Here is a 13,925-nt window from a genome sequence, read left to right on the forward strand (position 1 = left end):
AGGTGTGAGTGCTCTGCAGAGAGACATGAGGGGGCTTCTGAGTGATTTCTCTCGGAGCTGGAGCTGGTGTGTACCCCCAAAGGCATAAGAGAGTGGGGATGCTGGCCTGTCCTGAGCAGGTCTAAAGTTGTATAACTCTTGAATTTCTCCAAAGGTTGTGTGATCCACGGGATGGCTGGGCACACTGTCCCCTGTAGAAGGGGAGAAGCAAGATATCTGAAAATAGCTGGTTTTCGTAAAAGGCCCTACCCCGTAGCTCCACAGTCCCTGTTGCCTCACATCTCCCCGTGATCCTAGCCAAGGAGGGTTGAAATCCTTTTGGGGAGCAGTGGAGGCACCGGTAGTGGAGGTGGGGTGGGGGGGTGGGAAGGAGCGCTTGCTTTGGCCTCTCTCTCAGACCTGGGCGCTGGCAGCGGGACTGATTCCTGCTTTCACGCGGATGTGTCTCCTGGAGCGGCTTCCCAGGCACAGAAAGCCCTTTTCTTCAGGACCAAGCATGCGTGTCTGTCTGCTTCACCCCACTGGCCCCTTAGGAATGGGCTGTGCAGCTGTCTGCCCTCTGTTCATGATTAACTGCCCTGTCCCCTTCCCCACCCAGCTCCCACCCAGGCCCCCTCAGCCTTTGGGTTTCCCCGGATTGGGACAGAGACCCAGGCTGGCAGCTGCCTGGCACTTTGTTCTCAGGGACTGTGGGCTGGGAAGGGGGGAGGGCTGGAACAGAGGTCCTGTGAGCTGGGACACCGCTGAGGATAAACTGCTGCTCAGTGGCCTGGGATCCGGGAGAAGACCCCTTCTCTGACCACTGTGGTCCTCACTGACCTCACTCCCTGTGGTCTGGAAGTGTCCAGTCTTCTCCGTCCACCCCAAAGTGCCCCATGGATGTGGCCCTAGAAGACCTTTGGGTCACTTATCTGAAAAATCGTTCCCTTTTGGTTCTCTTTCAAATTTTGTGATTTTTTCAAGGACATTGTCTTCATTTGGTGCAAGTGTGTAGCTAAAAACTAATGCTTGTCTATTTTTCTCTTTTAACGAAGGTGCTTCAGGTGCCGAGCCTTCACCAGGCAACAGAATTGAGCTAGAATTTACTAAGTTTGTGTATGTTTTCATGGGATGAATGACAAGCAATAATAGATTTTAGGGTGGTAATAATGTTTTCTTTTAAAATTAGTTAAGTGAGTGGATTTAATTAAAGCAAAGTTAATAAGTAAATAACTGAGTAGTATGGTATTAAGACGTTGTGAAGGTGGTATGTGAATGGCCTAACTTGGGGGAACAGTGGCTGGGTCACATTGGATAAACTGGATAAGCCACGAATGGGATGGTTTTGTGGTTTCATGTGTGTTAGCCCTGCTTATTTTGAGCAAGGATGGTCTTACATTTCTCTTACCCTAGTTTCTTGCACAAAGCTGGATGCATCCTAATTGTTTCATAAATGTTGGTGGAATGGCCAAATCTAGCAGATGGCCATTACATTCTCTGCCATTGATGGGTTTCCTTATGCTTTGGTGTTTCCTGTGTGGGTTGTGGGCAGAAGGAATGGCTCTCCCACCCCCAGGAAACTTCTGCCTCTTAGGGCGCTAGGAATCAGATCAGGTTACGGTCTTCGGGGGACAACCTTATATTTTCAGCCACATTGGGGCTGGAAACATTGTGGTTGTAGATGAGTTGAGAGGGCCTGGAAGCCCAGAACCACAATGAATAAAGTCACCTGCTTGGTGGAAAGATTTTTCACTTTCATCCCAATGCCCTGTTTCTCACTGATACACTTGACCTAAAATACCTACCTGGAAGTGGGGCATAGGTGGGAGCCATCCACATTCACCCACCTGGAAGGGAGTCAGGTCTTGCACCGAGGTGTACTCTACCTGTGTGTGGATAAACACCCCATGCTGGCCTAGACCTACAGCCAGTGCCTCCAGCACACTCCTGGCCATGGAGAGGTTCTGTGTATGGCAAAGGCTGGAGGAGCCCTGGGCTGTATGTGCTGCAACGCTGCCCTCTTACCCACTGAGGACATACTCATTTCCCCATTCTTCTTCCAGACTGATTCTCAGGTCACTTACTGGTGTAGTCCTTGAAGCCAGGGTAGCTGCAATCCCAGGGGTGGGGCCTGGGACACTCCTCTCTGGCTATAGATAGATGTCCATGGCTATATCTGTGATCTCCCACCACCCAGGCAGGCTCAGGGGGGGCTGAGGCCATTGCTAATGGATACTTCATAAATAAACCAGGCACATTTTGGCACCACTCCGGCGCTCCCTACCCTCCCCCCAGTTCCAATGCCAGCAAGAAGCTGTGCCCACTGGAGAGGTGGGGTTGAGGCCTCAGGCCCTTGAATTCATTCGCAGCCCCCGTCCCCTCTCTAGCAAGGTCCCCTTCCCTGTCTGGATTTTCTCTGCTTGCTTGAACTGCAGACTGTATAAAAAACAAGGCAAATTGCCTCAGGGACCTCTTTGGCCCCAACAGGGCTGTTTCCAAAGATGGACTAATTGGCTTGTTTTAATTCCCTCCAGTCCTCTGCCCATTCCCTTCCCTAGGGGGATGGAAGGAGAAGCAAAGCCAGTAGTTAAGCAGGGGGTGGGGGGAGGTGAGGGTGGTGAGAGGGTGCTAGGCTTCCTGGCAGCAAATGGAAGTGACTGAGTGGGGCTTAGGAGCGCCCCACGCCCGTAGTAGAGACCGGGCCAGGGCCCTTTCCCCACCGCCTGGCTTCTGAAGTGAAGAAGAAGCGTGCACGCGGTGTGCAGGAGGAGGGGAAGAATGCACGTTTGGGTGTGTGAGGCGGCCCGCGCTGGGGCCCCGGCTGCCGTGGAGTAGGGTCCCCCTCCCTCCACCTGCGTCTCCCTGGCAACCTGGGACGCGAGGTGCAGGTGTAGCAGCCAGGAAATCTATCATTGACCCTATGTTTTGTCAAACTCCCAGGGCCGGGAAAACAAATGTTAACCGGGGGCACTGACCCCAGCCCACATCGATGCGGACTCTGTAGTAGATCCCTCTACCCCCGCATGACAGTCCTTTCCCGGATTTGGGGAAAGGTGAGAGGTAGCATATGGCCGAGTCAAAACGCCAGGGATCCCTGGCCCGGGAGGGCGGGCGCCGCGCGCTGGGCACGGGATGCCCTTCTAACCGCCCGGCAGCCTGGCCGCGGGCGGAGGAGGCCCGCGGCGGTGCCCGCGCGCGAAGGCAGTTTCGCTTGGACTGAGGACGCGCGTTTCCTCTCGGTGCATGTTTTTTCTCCCTCTGTTTTAAAGACAGTGACAGCATCGGAGAAGTATCTCGGCGGGCCGGGCTGGGAAAGCGCGTCAGCCGCCTTTGCCTGGGGAGGGAGCCCGGGGCCCGGCCAGCAGGGGCGGGGGACACGGAGCGCTGAGGAGGGGGCCGAGGAGAGGCGAGGGAGCCCTGGGGCCTGGCCGCCCGGCGGGACGGGAAGGAGCCGGGGCGCGGGGCGGAGGGCGAACGCGGGCGCCGAGCCCCGGGAGCGCTGAGCGCGAGCCGGCCGCCTTCCTCCGGGGGCGGCCGGGCCGCTTGAACCGCCCGCAGCCGGGGCGCCCCGGGCCGGGGCCCGAGAGGCGGGTCCGGGGCGGGGTCCGGGGCGCGGGCGGCGCGTCGAAGCCAGAGCCCCGGAGCCGCCCGTCCGGGCCGCGCCCCTAGCGAACCTTGGAAATGCCCGCGCTGGGGGAGCGGGCACCGGCCGCCTGGCGGGCCCCGAGGAGACACTGAAGGTCGCCGGGAAGTGAGCACCCAGTCACCTGACCCCCAGGGCGCACCTAGGCGGGGCGGGGCCCATGCGAGGCGAGCAGCCGGGGACCCGGGCGCGGGCGCAGGGGCCGGGAGCGGGCGGCGCGGAGCGCGCGGAGCGGGGCTTGCGGGGGCGCGCGGCGGGCGGGCGAGGGCGCGGCCGGGCACCGCCGGCGGCCTCGCCATGTCCCAGCCGGCGGGGAGGATGCATTGCCGAAAGGCGGGGATCCGCGCCGCCGTGGTGCTCATCGGACTCCTGCACAAATCCCGAAAACAGAGTAAAGAGAAAAGGTAAAGCCTGGCAGCGCCACCTCCCCCTTCCCGCTGCTTTCGGGCTAAATTCCCGTTTTCTTTGGGGTGGACTTTTCCAAGAGGGCGTTTGGCTCCGAGCTGGATGGGGAAAAGCCTCTACTCCGGGCGCTGTCTGGGGAGCGAGTTCGAAGCTTAGCCCCCGACACTGGCTGTTATGGGAAAGCCCGGGCAGGGCACTGGCTGGGTCGGAGGGCGGCTGGGAGAACCCTTCGGACTTCATCCCCAACAGAGGGTCACCAAGTCCTTCACTTCCACTCCCCGAATTTGCCTATCGCGGCGCCCTTCCCAAAGCCTGCAGCGCGAGTAGCATTGATCCGACCCGGGCGACCGTCCCTGGCTCAGGCCCGAATGGCCCAGTACGCTGGGGATGCCATTTGCTTCTCTGCAACTTGGCTGAGCCCGCGAGGTGCCGGCCAGGTCGGGATCTGCTAGCTTTGCGCAAGGTGCCGGCAGGCGAGGAGCAAGTTTGGAGGTTGCTTGCCACATCCACCCCTGCCTCCGTGTCCCTCTGTCTTTGGGTTTTTCTGTCTTTGACTCTTCACCTTTCTTGGGTTTACTCTCTTAATTGTTTAATCCTGGGTGTTGAAAATCGTTCTCTCAGGCGGTTTCAGAGATAGGCTGGAGGACCTATGGGGTGAGAGATGTGGGGTTTGGGATGGACAAAGGAGTTTTTGGGGTTGTTTCCGGGGCTGCAGCCCCCAGCTGCAGACGTGATGTCCACGAGACCCCAGGGAGCTGCCCGCACAGGCTGGCATAGCCTCCCTCCTCTGCTAGGGTATATGAGCCCCAAGCTTCCCAGCAACCGGGGGTCATTAGAGTTGACTGTCCACAGAGATGCTGTGGGGATTTGGGGTAACTGCTGGTGGCCCTGCGGCATCCTAATTTCCAGAGGAGTTCGGAGTTAGTGCTGCGTTCTGCATTGGACAAGGGCTAAGACAAGGGCAGTGGAGCCATAGATGCCTGGGTGGTGACTGGTGGCCCCTGGGCTTGCCCAGAAGCTGTGTGTGCCTGTGGGAGGTGACGGGCAATGAACTAACTGGGGCACTTGGAGAAGCTGGCATGGGTTGCCGCTTATGGTGTGGTTGTCTCTCATCCCTCCTGTTCCCCTTCCTATAACGTAGTCTAATTTGATGTTTCCCACAGCGCAGGATGAGTCTTCAGTGAAGTAACTGAAGGTGGTTAAGCATGAAATAACATTGAGTCACCTAGTGAGAAAGTTCTTCCCTTTTCAGTTCTCTGCTAATCCCTGTAATTTCTTCAAGGGGAAAGTTTTAGATCGGTGCTAGTCTGGCTTTAACACCTTTTTAACACTTGCTAATCTCCCTTTCATAACAAAGAGAGCAGACCTCTGGCTCAGGGCCTTTAAATTGGGGAACAGTGCCTGCCTATAACTTAGGTTGTTTTTGTACTATTTATTTTTAGGATTCTCTCCTGGTTTTGGCCAGTGATACTAATTTTCCCTCTTGCAGTGGTGATATAAAGCATCCCTTTAAATTAGATGTATCAAGTCACAAGAATGAGCCTATTTAGTAGAAACAGTAGTAATAGTACAAATGGTATAGAATATGGCAGAAATTCTGCAGGTGATCTAGGAATGACTGATGCCCAGGGAACACTTGTCTAGCAGAAGAAGCTGCCAGCAGGACTCCGGAGCTCAGGGCTCCATGTCTGGGCCCCATTCTCCCGTAGACTTTGATTCTCATCTATTCCGTGCCCTTTGGCATTTTATCTGTACAGTGGGGGTAAACAATCCAACCCTCTGAAGTCAGAAGGATATGGGATGGCTGTGCTGAGACAACCTGGACCTGTTTTGAGGGATGAGAAGGGAGACGTGCTCCATAGAAAGGCAGATGCATCGGAACACATCTGTCTCTGAGTGTAGAATGTGGGAGCACGGCAAAAGCCCTGCACAGAGGGCTAGAAGCTCTAGTCCTGGCTCCTCCGTTGACTGTGATGTGATAGATTTCATCTCTTTGAGCCTCAGTTCCTGCATCCACACAAAGGGCGTGCAAGGCTCAAGGGCGATAACGTGGGTAAACGTGCATCTGAAAGGTAGGAAGTGCTGCATGGGGATGGAGAGGTTTGATTGGAACTGCTCCCATTCTCCTCTCTCTGGGCCCATGTCCCAGGCATGGGCCGAGGAGGCAGCCAGGCAGGTGTGGACCTGGGCAGAGATGGTCTTGGGGTGGGGGGCTGCAGTGAGGCGACAGGGAAGGACGTGGACAGGGGACAGGAAGGGATTGGCCGGGGTGAGGATGTCCCAGGCTCAGGGTACTTGTCTTTCCTCCTGGATGCACTGTGCTCTTCCCTGCAATGCAGGCATACAGTGGTGACCCTCCTAACCTCTGCCTTTGTCCTAGTCTTCTGTTGCTCCTGCCATCCTGATGGCTTTGGCCATGGATTTAACCTACCAAGGAGAGAGAGGGCTTGCTTTCATGTTTGTGCTAAATGACCTTTGCTTCCCTTGCTGTTTGTTTTCTGGAGTTCCTTTGTCTTTAAGCGTCTGAAATCAGTGCCGTGTACATGATTGACCCTTGCTCTGCAGGCACCGGCCATGGGGGGGCCTGGAGCAGGCTGCAGCTGCCAACCTCTCTTAAGCACTTCCTAAACTCCATGATGAGTGTTAAATTTGCCGAGTTCCTCCTTCCTTCCCCCTCTCATCACAGGGTCAGGTCAGATTCAGGTCCCCTCCTTATCCTTCCCAGAAGGCTTGATTCACCCATCGATCTTCCCAGTACCTCTACTGACAGGCTTGTGCAGATAACGCTTGTGGCTGTTGGCCATAAGGGATGTTAAGTACTGTGTGTCTTGCAGTAATGGCCCAGTGGTCCTTGTCACCTTCCTGTCCTCCGCAGGCCACTTGGAGATAGTGTATATGGGGGGCAGGTAGGTGTGCCAGGGAGAATGGTAACGACACAAGTAACCCGTAGGGGCTCAGAAGCAAGAGACTCCCAGGCACTCTTGGTAGGTCCTGAGAACTGTACCCAAAGCTCCAGCCTCAGTTGGAGCTGGAGAAATGTGGGTAGGGCTCATCAGCCTTGACCTGACGGCTCTCTGGGAGTTGTGGGACAACCTGGAGGTTCTGCTTCTTTCCCACCATCTTCCAGGGATTCCATCACCAGCGATCCTACAGAAACAATGTTGTGTTTGAGAGGGGACTGAATTTGAGCATGGTTCCAAGGAGGCACCTGAATGAAGACTTGCTTGGAGATGGAAGTTTGGAAAGCCCTGTAATGGAGAGCTCCTTTAAAGCACTCTGGGGGCTTCCCTGGTGGTGCAGTGGTTAAGAATCCTCCTGCCAATGCAGGGGACACGGTTTGAGCCCTGGTCTGGGAAGAACCCACATGCCACAGAGCAACTAAGCCCGTGTGCCACAACTGCTGAGCCTGCGCTCTAGAGCCCACAAGCCACAACTACTGAGCCCGTGTGCCACAACTCCTGAAGCCTGTGTGCCTAGAGCCCGTGCTCCGCAACAAGAGAAGCCACAGCAATGAGACGCCCGCGCACCGCAACGAAGACCCAACGCAGCCAAAAATAAATAAATAAATAAATGTTTAAAAGAAAATCGCTCTGATTTTCAGAGCATATAGATGTGGCAGAGCAGGGTAAATCCAGAGCACCCCTTCAATAATAATAGAAGTAGATGGTGAGGGGAGTGGTGCCCTCTGAGGGGGAAACGGGGATCTTTAGCTGGAAGGACTGAGGTAGAGGAACACAGTCAAATTTTGTACCTTCTGAAATGTGTGGGTAAAGTCCGTGTGGCTGCGGGTATGACATTCTGAACTGGAGAGAGGTCAATTAGCATAAATGAAAGAGAAATCCACATTTTACAGGGGGTAGTTATTTTGGGACAACTCTCACCATGGGATTTATGAGGAGGAAAATATAAATTCACTCATCATTCAGCAAATCACGAATGGCAGGCTGTGGGGAGGCGGAACAGTGAATCTAATGAACCTGGTCTCTCCATTGTCGGTAGGATGTCTAGTGGGTTATTCCTGTGTACGGTATTAGAAAAAGTTTATCCCTAGCTTAAAAAAAAACCTTTATTGTGGAAATTCTCAAGTGTGCTGCAAAGTGGAGAGAATAGTGTAATATAATACCCAGTTTCAACCCTTATCAACTCATGGCCAATCTTGTTTCATTTATTTACCAATCCACTCCCCCACAAGATTATTTTGAAGAAATCCCAGATATTATATCGTTTCATTCTTAAATATTTCATGTATCTTAAAGATAAGAATTCTTCTAAGAAACTAGCAATTATCAGACCCCCTTAGTTAACAATAATTTCTTAATATCACATTCAGTTGGTGTTCAGATTTCCCTAATTGCCTCCTAAAAGTTTTTCAAAAGTTTTTTTGGGTTAGGATTCACAAAATCCAGTGTGATTGGTGATATGTCTCATTATAAGTTTTCTCCTCCAACTCTTTTTTCCCCCTTACGATTTCTTTATTGAAGAAACCGTGTTGTCTTGGGGAGTTCCCCAGAGTCAGGATTTTGTGGATGGAGTCTCTGAGTGTCATTTAACATGTTCTGCTGTCCCCTATGTAACTGTAAGTTGGTATTTAGTTCTAGAAGCTCCATCAGATTTGGGTTTGATTTTTTTTTTTTTTTTGGGAAGACCATGCCAGTGGAGGTTGTCCAGTTGTCTGCTTTTGTGATGTTAGCAGCCATCGATTGCTTTGTCCTTAGGGTTTGAAGGCTGGTGTCATGAATGATACTTGGGTTCTCACATGGGAGAGCCGGTGACAGCCCTGCAAGCTGCCTGGATGAGGGTGTCCGAGCCTCAGGAGTGTCCAGGAGTCCTGGCCTTGGAGTCCCAGAGTCCCAGGGCTGGAAGGGGCACAAGGCAGGAGCTAGTCTGCTCCCAGGCCCCAGAACAGATGGCTGCTTGTTCTCTTCTTAGGAGGTGGCTGGGTCCTGCCCTCTGTGGAAGGGCCTGGTCCTCGCCCTCTCTTGTCTCATGTTTGACCCGGTTGGCTGTCGTTGCTTTAAAGAACAAACGTCTCCCTTTAACCAGCTTCCCATTTCTAACTTCACTGCGAGTCTGAGGAGTTAAGGAACAGAATTTGAGGCATAAATGAGTTTATTAGATTCCTTTTGAGCCATTATTTTAATCTCCTATTTGGTCTCCTCGCTTCTCGTCCCCCTTACCCATTCTCCTGATGGCGGCCACAGCGGAGTTTTAAAAGTTCAAATAAAATTAAGTCTGTCTACTCCGTAGGCTTTCCATTACACTTTTTTTTTGTTTTTTTTTTTTTAGAAAAGACCCTGATTATTTTTTTAAAATTTATTAAATTTATTTATTTTTGGCTGTGTTGGGTCTTCGTTGCTGCACACGGGCTTTCTCTAGTTGCGGTGAGCGGGAGCTACTCTTTGTTGCGGTGCGTGGGCTTCTCATTGAAGTGGCTTCTCTTGTTGAGGAGCACGGGCTCTAGGCATGCGGGCTTCAGTAGTTGTGGCACATGGGCTCAGTAGTTGTGGCTCGCGGGCTGTAGAGTGCAGGCTCAGTAGTTGTGGCGCACGGGCTTAGTTGCTCCGTAGCATGTGGGATCTTCCCAGACCAGGGCTCGAACCCGTGTTCCCTGCCTTGGCAGGTGGATTCTTAACCACTGCGCCACCAGGGAAGCCCTCCATTACCCTTTACTTTAAATTTTTTTTAAAGTTTTTTTTTTTTAATGGCTTTATTTTATTTTTTTTGGCCGCATGGCATGTGGGATCTTTGTTCCCTGACCAGGGATTGAATCGCGCCCTCTGCGTTGGAAGCATGGAGTCTTAACCACTGGGCCACCAGGGAAGTCCCTCCAAGACACTTTAAGTTAAATCTAAACTCTGAAGCTGGGTCTACTTCCCCTGCCTGGTTCTGTGAACCTGTCTCTTAACACGTCCCCCCTCACTCACTGTGATCACTGTACTTCTGCTGCAAAGGCCTTCTCTCTGTTTCTAGAACATGCCAAGCTTGCTTCTACCCCAGGCCCTTTGTACATGCTCTTTACAGTGACTTTATTGACTGTGCTTCCTCATCATCGGGCTCTCAACTCAAATGTCATCTCCTCCAAAAGGACTTCTCTGACCATCCAACCTAAACAACTCACTCCAGCCGTTTTTACTTTACTCTGACTTATTTCCTCCATGGCACTTATCATTCACTGATATCATCTACCGTAGGTAATAAATAATTTATTGGCCATTCCCTCCCCTAGAAGGTGAGCTGTCTGAGAGCAGGGACTTTGCCTTTTTCACATCATTGCCTACATTAGGAGCGCTCAGTAAATATTTGCTGAATGAATGAATGAATGAATGAATGAACTCACTGACTCTCCCGGTGAAATGTGCCCACTGCTTCTTACCTCGAGGTCCTCTTAATACTGCAGTGCCCTCTGACACAGGTTTCAAGATGCCCCTTTTCTTGTCTGAAATTTTCCCCCTTTCCTCTCTTTCCTTCCCTTCCGGAAGAGATTTTGGAGAGAAATGAACCTGATTGCTTGCACATGTGTATTTCCATTGTTAGTCCTCTAACTCCTTCCTGCCTCTGCGTGGTTTGGGGACCCATAGATGTGAGGGTCCAGGCTGAGTCCAGCCCACCCTGAAGCTGGGTCTGGGCGCCAGGACTGTCCTGACTCTGGGTTCCTAGATTTGGGGTCCTGGGGCTGCTGTCTGATAGGTAGAGGCAGGCTCCCTTCATTTATGCCCAAGAGGGGCCAGTGGGCGTCTGAATTAGCGAACAGTCGCCATTAGCAAATATACATTTTTTTTCTAAATGCAGCTTTATCTCTTGGGAGCCTGCGTGGTGCACAGATGGCTGGTTACCAGGATGTTGCCAAATAGAGGGCTTGCCAGGCCTGCTCGGTTAAACCAACGAAAATCACTTCTGTGCAAACGGGGGCTGCTGAAGGGCGCAGGAAGTTTCTCAGTCATTTTAAGCAGATGAGACCCGCCTCCCGCCCCTACCCCCCCATCTGCTCAACAAACGGAGTTTATTTGCCTCCCAGATGCACAAAAAGTAAAGGAGGTAGGCAAGATGATTTCAGGTGGACAAGTGCTTTTTATTTTAACAGCTATTTAAAAAAAATGAATTCTGTCAAGTGACGTTGTTTTTCCATGTATGACAGTTACATAACAGTTTTTAAAAGTAAATTTGTTTAAGTAAAAAATGGCGAGTCATTTAAAGAAAAGTGTTAAGAAAAGTAATAGGTGGTACATGGATTTGGGGAAAATTGGGAAGATGGTGAGGAAATGCCTGCGGTTTAGGGAGCGCTGTTGGCAGGAAGGGGACACTTTTCTCATATGTTACAATGGACCCTACAGCACCAAAGTCCCGGGTTGTTGAGGACTGAATGATTGTAACAAGTCAACACCTTTTTTTTTTTTTTTAATTAATTAATTAATTAATTAGGTTGCACCGGGTCTTAGTTGCAGCAGACGGGCTCCTTAGTTGCAGCACTTGGGCTCCTTTGTTGCGGCAGGTGGGCTCCTTAGTTGCGGCTTGCAGGCTCCTTAGCTGTGGCATGCGAACTCTTAGTTGCAGCATACACGTGGGATCTAGTTCCCCGACCAAGGATCTGAACAACGGCCCCCTGCGTTGGGAGTGCAGAGTTCCAGCCACTGCGCCACCAGGGAAGTCCTAGCCAACACCTTTTTTTTTTTTATTCCTTTAATGTTGTATCTATTTTATTTATTTATTTTTGATTGCATAGCGTCTTCGTTGCTGTGCGCGGGCTTTCTCTAGTTGCAGTGAGCAGGGGCTACTGTTTGCTGTGGTGCGTGGGGTACTCATTGGGCTGGCTTCTCTTGTTGAGGAGCACGGGCTCTAGGCGTGTGGGCTTCAGTAGTTGTGGCACGTGGGCTCAGTAGTTGTGGCTCATGGGCTCTAGAGCGCAGGCTCAGTAGTTGTGGCGCACGGGCTTAGTTGCTCCGTGGCATGTGGGATCTTCCCGGACCAGGGCTCGAACCCGTGTCCCGTGAATTGGCAGGCGGATTCTTAACCACTGTGCCACCAGAGAAGCCCTAGCCAACACCTTTTGAGGCTTACTGTTTTTGAGGCTCTGGGCTAAGGGCTCACGTGCACATCTATCTTAATTCTACCAGTTGTTATCTTTGTTTTCCAGGTGAGGGACAGAGGCTCAGAGGTCGAGAAGCCTGCTGGGGGCAGAATCAGAGGTGGAGGAGCAGGGATTTTTTTTTTTAATTAATTTATTTATTTTTGGCTGTGTTGGGTCTTTGTTTCTGTATGAGGGCTTTCTCTAGTTGCGGCAAGCGGGGGCCACTCTTCACCGCGGTCCGCGGGCCTCTCACTATCGCGGCCTCTCTTGTTGCGGAGCACAGGCTCCAGACGCGCAGGCTCAGTAGTTGTGGCTCACGGGCCCGGTTAGGAGCAGGGATTTTAACTCGGTTCTATTGAGGTCCAGAGACTGTGCTCTTAACTCTTACATTATCTGGAACCCAGGATAAGCACTTATGCAGTGCCTGGCTTCTGAGAAGTGCTTCCTCCATGCTGTTGCTGTTATTATGAATGTCATGAAGGGTAACATCCACATAGTAAGTGCACAAGCCTTAAAGGTACAGCTCAACGAATTGCCACATATGTATCCGCCTGTGTAGACACCACCCGGATCAGATGTAGCACTTTCCAGAACCCCAGCAGGCTCCCTCAGGCCTCTCCACAGTCCAGTTATAATTACTGTGGAGTCAGGCTCAGTGCCTCGCATCTGGGTGGTACCTGGGGTAGCCTTGACACCTGTGATAAAGGGAACTCATGTCACGAGGTGGTATTTCTGAGTGGGGAGTCCCAGTTCAACCGTGGTGGATGGGGTCAGACTCCACACTGGTTTCTAGGGGTGAGGGAGCCTGGTTTCACCTTCCCTTCTCCTTCCAGACGTGCTCAGTGGGGGCCTGGAGCCGATGCTATGTTTATTTGCTGCCCTTGGAGCAAGGCTGGGTTGAAAAATTGTCACTTGCTTTTAAGCTTATCAGTTATGAACACTGTTTCATGAAGGCTGGAGCTCTGGCCAAGTCCTTCCCGGAGCCCTTCGGGGGTGGGCTGACCCTGCGGGGCCACTTCTCCAAAGGCAGGAGGGAACCGGCTGTTGGTTAGAGCCATCCCCTCCCCTGTCCTTCTCCTCCTCCCCACTCTTCTGTTTCTTTACTATTAAGATCTTTACCAACCACACTGAATGTGTGTGGTAGAATCAGGGCGCTGTGCTGATACCTGTTGTCATTAAGTGCTTACTCTCGGGGCTAGAACAACTCGTAACAGCCCCCGAGCAAGGCGCAGCTCTCACCGGGTTTAGAGGACAGACCCTTGTAAGGGTGGAGGCGGGGCCCCCCTCATTTTTCACTGTCATGTGCTACAATACCACAGTGTTCTGTCTGCAGAGAGTGGGGACAGCAGAACTGCTGGCACCTGGGAGTTTGTAATCTGAGGCAGAGGTGGGAAACTGGCCCCTGCACACTCTTCAGATCCTCATGAAGCCTCCACTGTGTACCAGACACTGTTGCAGGCGCTGGGGAGGCCGCAGGGAACAGCACAAAGCCCTGCCCGTTCTCAGGGGGGCTTGTTAGACCCACATATGTTTTCTACTTTTAAGCTGATTTTTTTTTTTTTTAAGCTGATATTTTTAAATTGGAAGGTTCCATGTTACAAATGTGTATTTCCATCTTCTCTTGAGAAATCAGAAGCCATGGCAACATTGGCTGGGCCCGCCTTCCTCATGGCACCTACAGTGCCAGCTGCCGGCTCCATACAGGGCTGGTGCCCTCCTGCTCACCCCAGCACCCATACCTGGCTGCACCTGTGTCACCTACCCCAGCCCTGAGGGATTGGATGTACAGTGTGGGAAGCAAGAGGCTCAGAGTTGGGGAGCTCTATGTGTAAT

The 13,925-nt window shown here is 52.3% G+C and overlaps 1 protein-coding gene across 13 annotated transcripts in view; it reads left to right on the plus strand.

Annotated features, from left to right (window-relative positions):
- RAP1GAP2 (RAP1 GTPase activating protein 2) overlaps positions 1-13,925 on the plus strand; it is a 215,481-nt gene that overhangs the window by 71,250 nt on the left and 130,306 nt on the right. For 2 of the 13 annotated variants that reach the window (XM_082370637.1, XM_082370640.1), the window contains exon 1: positions 3,860-4,026. The exons of 8 other annotated variants lie outside the window; for them this stretch is intronic. In XM_082370637.1, the coding sequence (XP_082226763.1) occupies positions 3,920-4,026 (107 nt within the window). In that variant the 5' untranslated portion in view covers positions 3,860-3,919. Of the gene's footprint in view, positions 1-3,519; positions 3,790-3,858; positions 4,027-13,925 lie in introns of those variants that run through there. 3 more of the 13 variants (XM_082370632.1, XM_082370631.1, XM_082370636.1) reach the window with 3 other exon arrangements.

The sequence above is a fragment of the Balaenoptera borealis genome (assembly GCF_965194805.1).
Source record: "Balaenoptera borealis genome assembly, chromosome: 20".
NCBI lineage: Eukaryota > Metazoa > Chordata > Mammalia > Artiodactyla > Balaenopteridae > Balaenoptera > Balaenoptera borealis.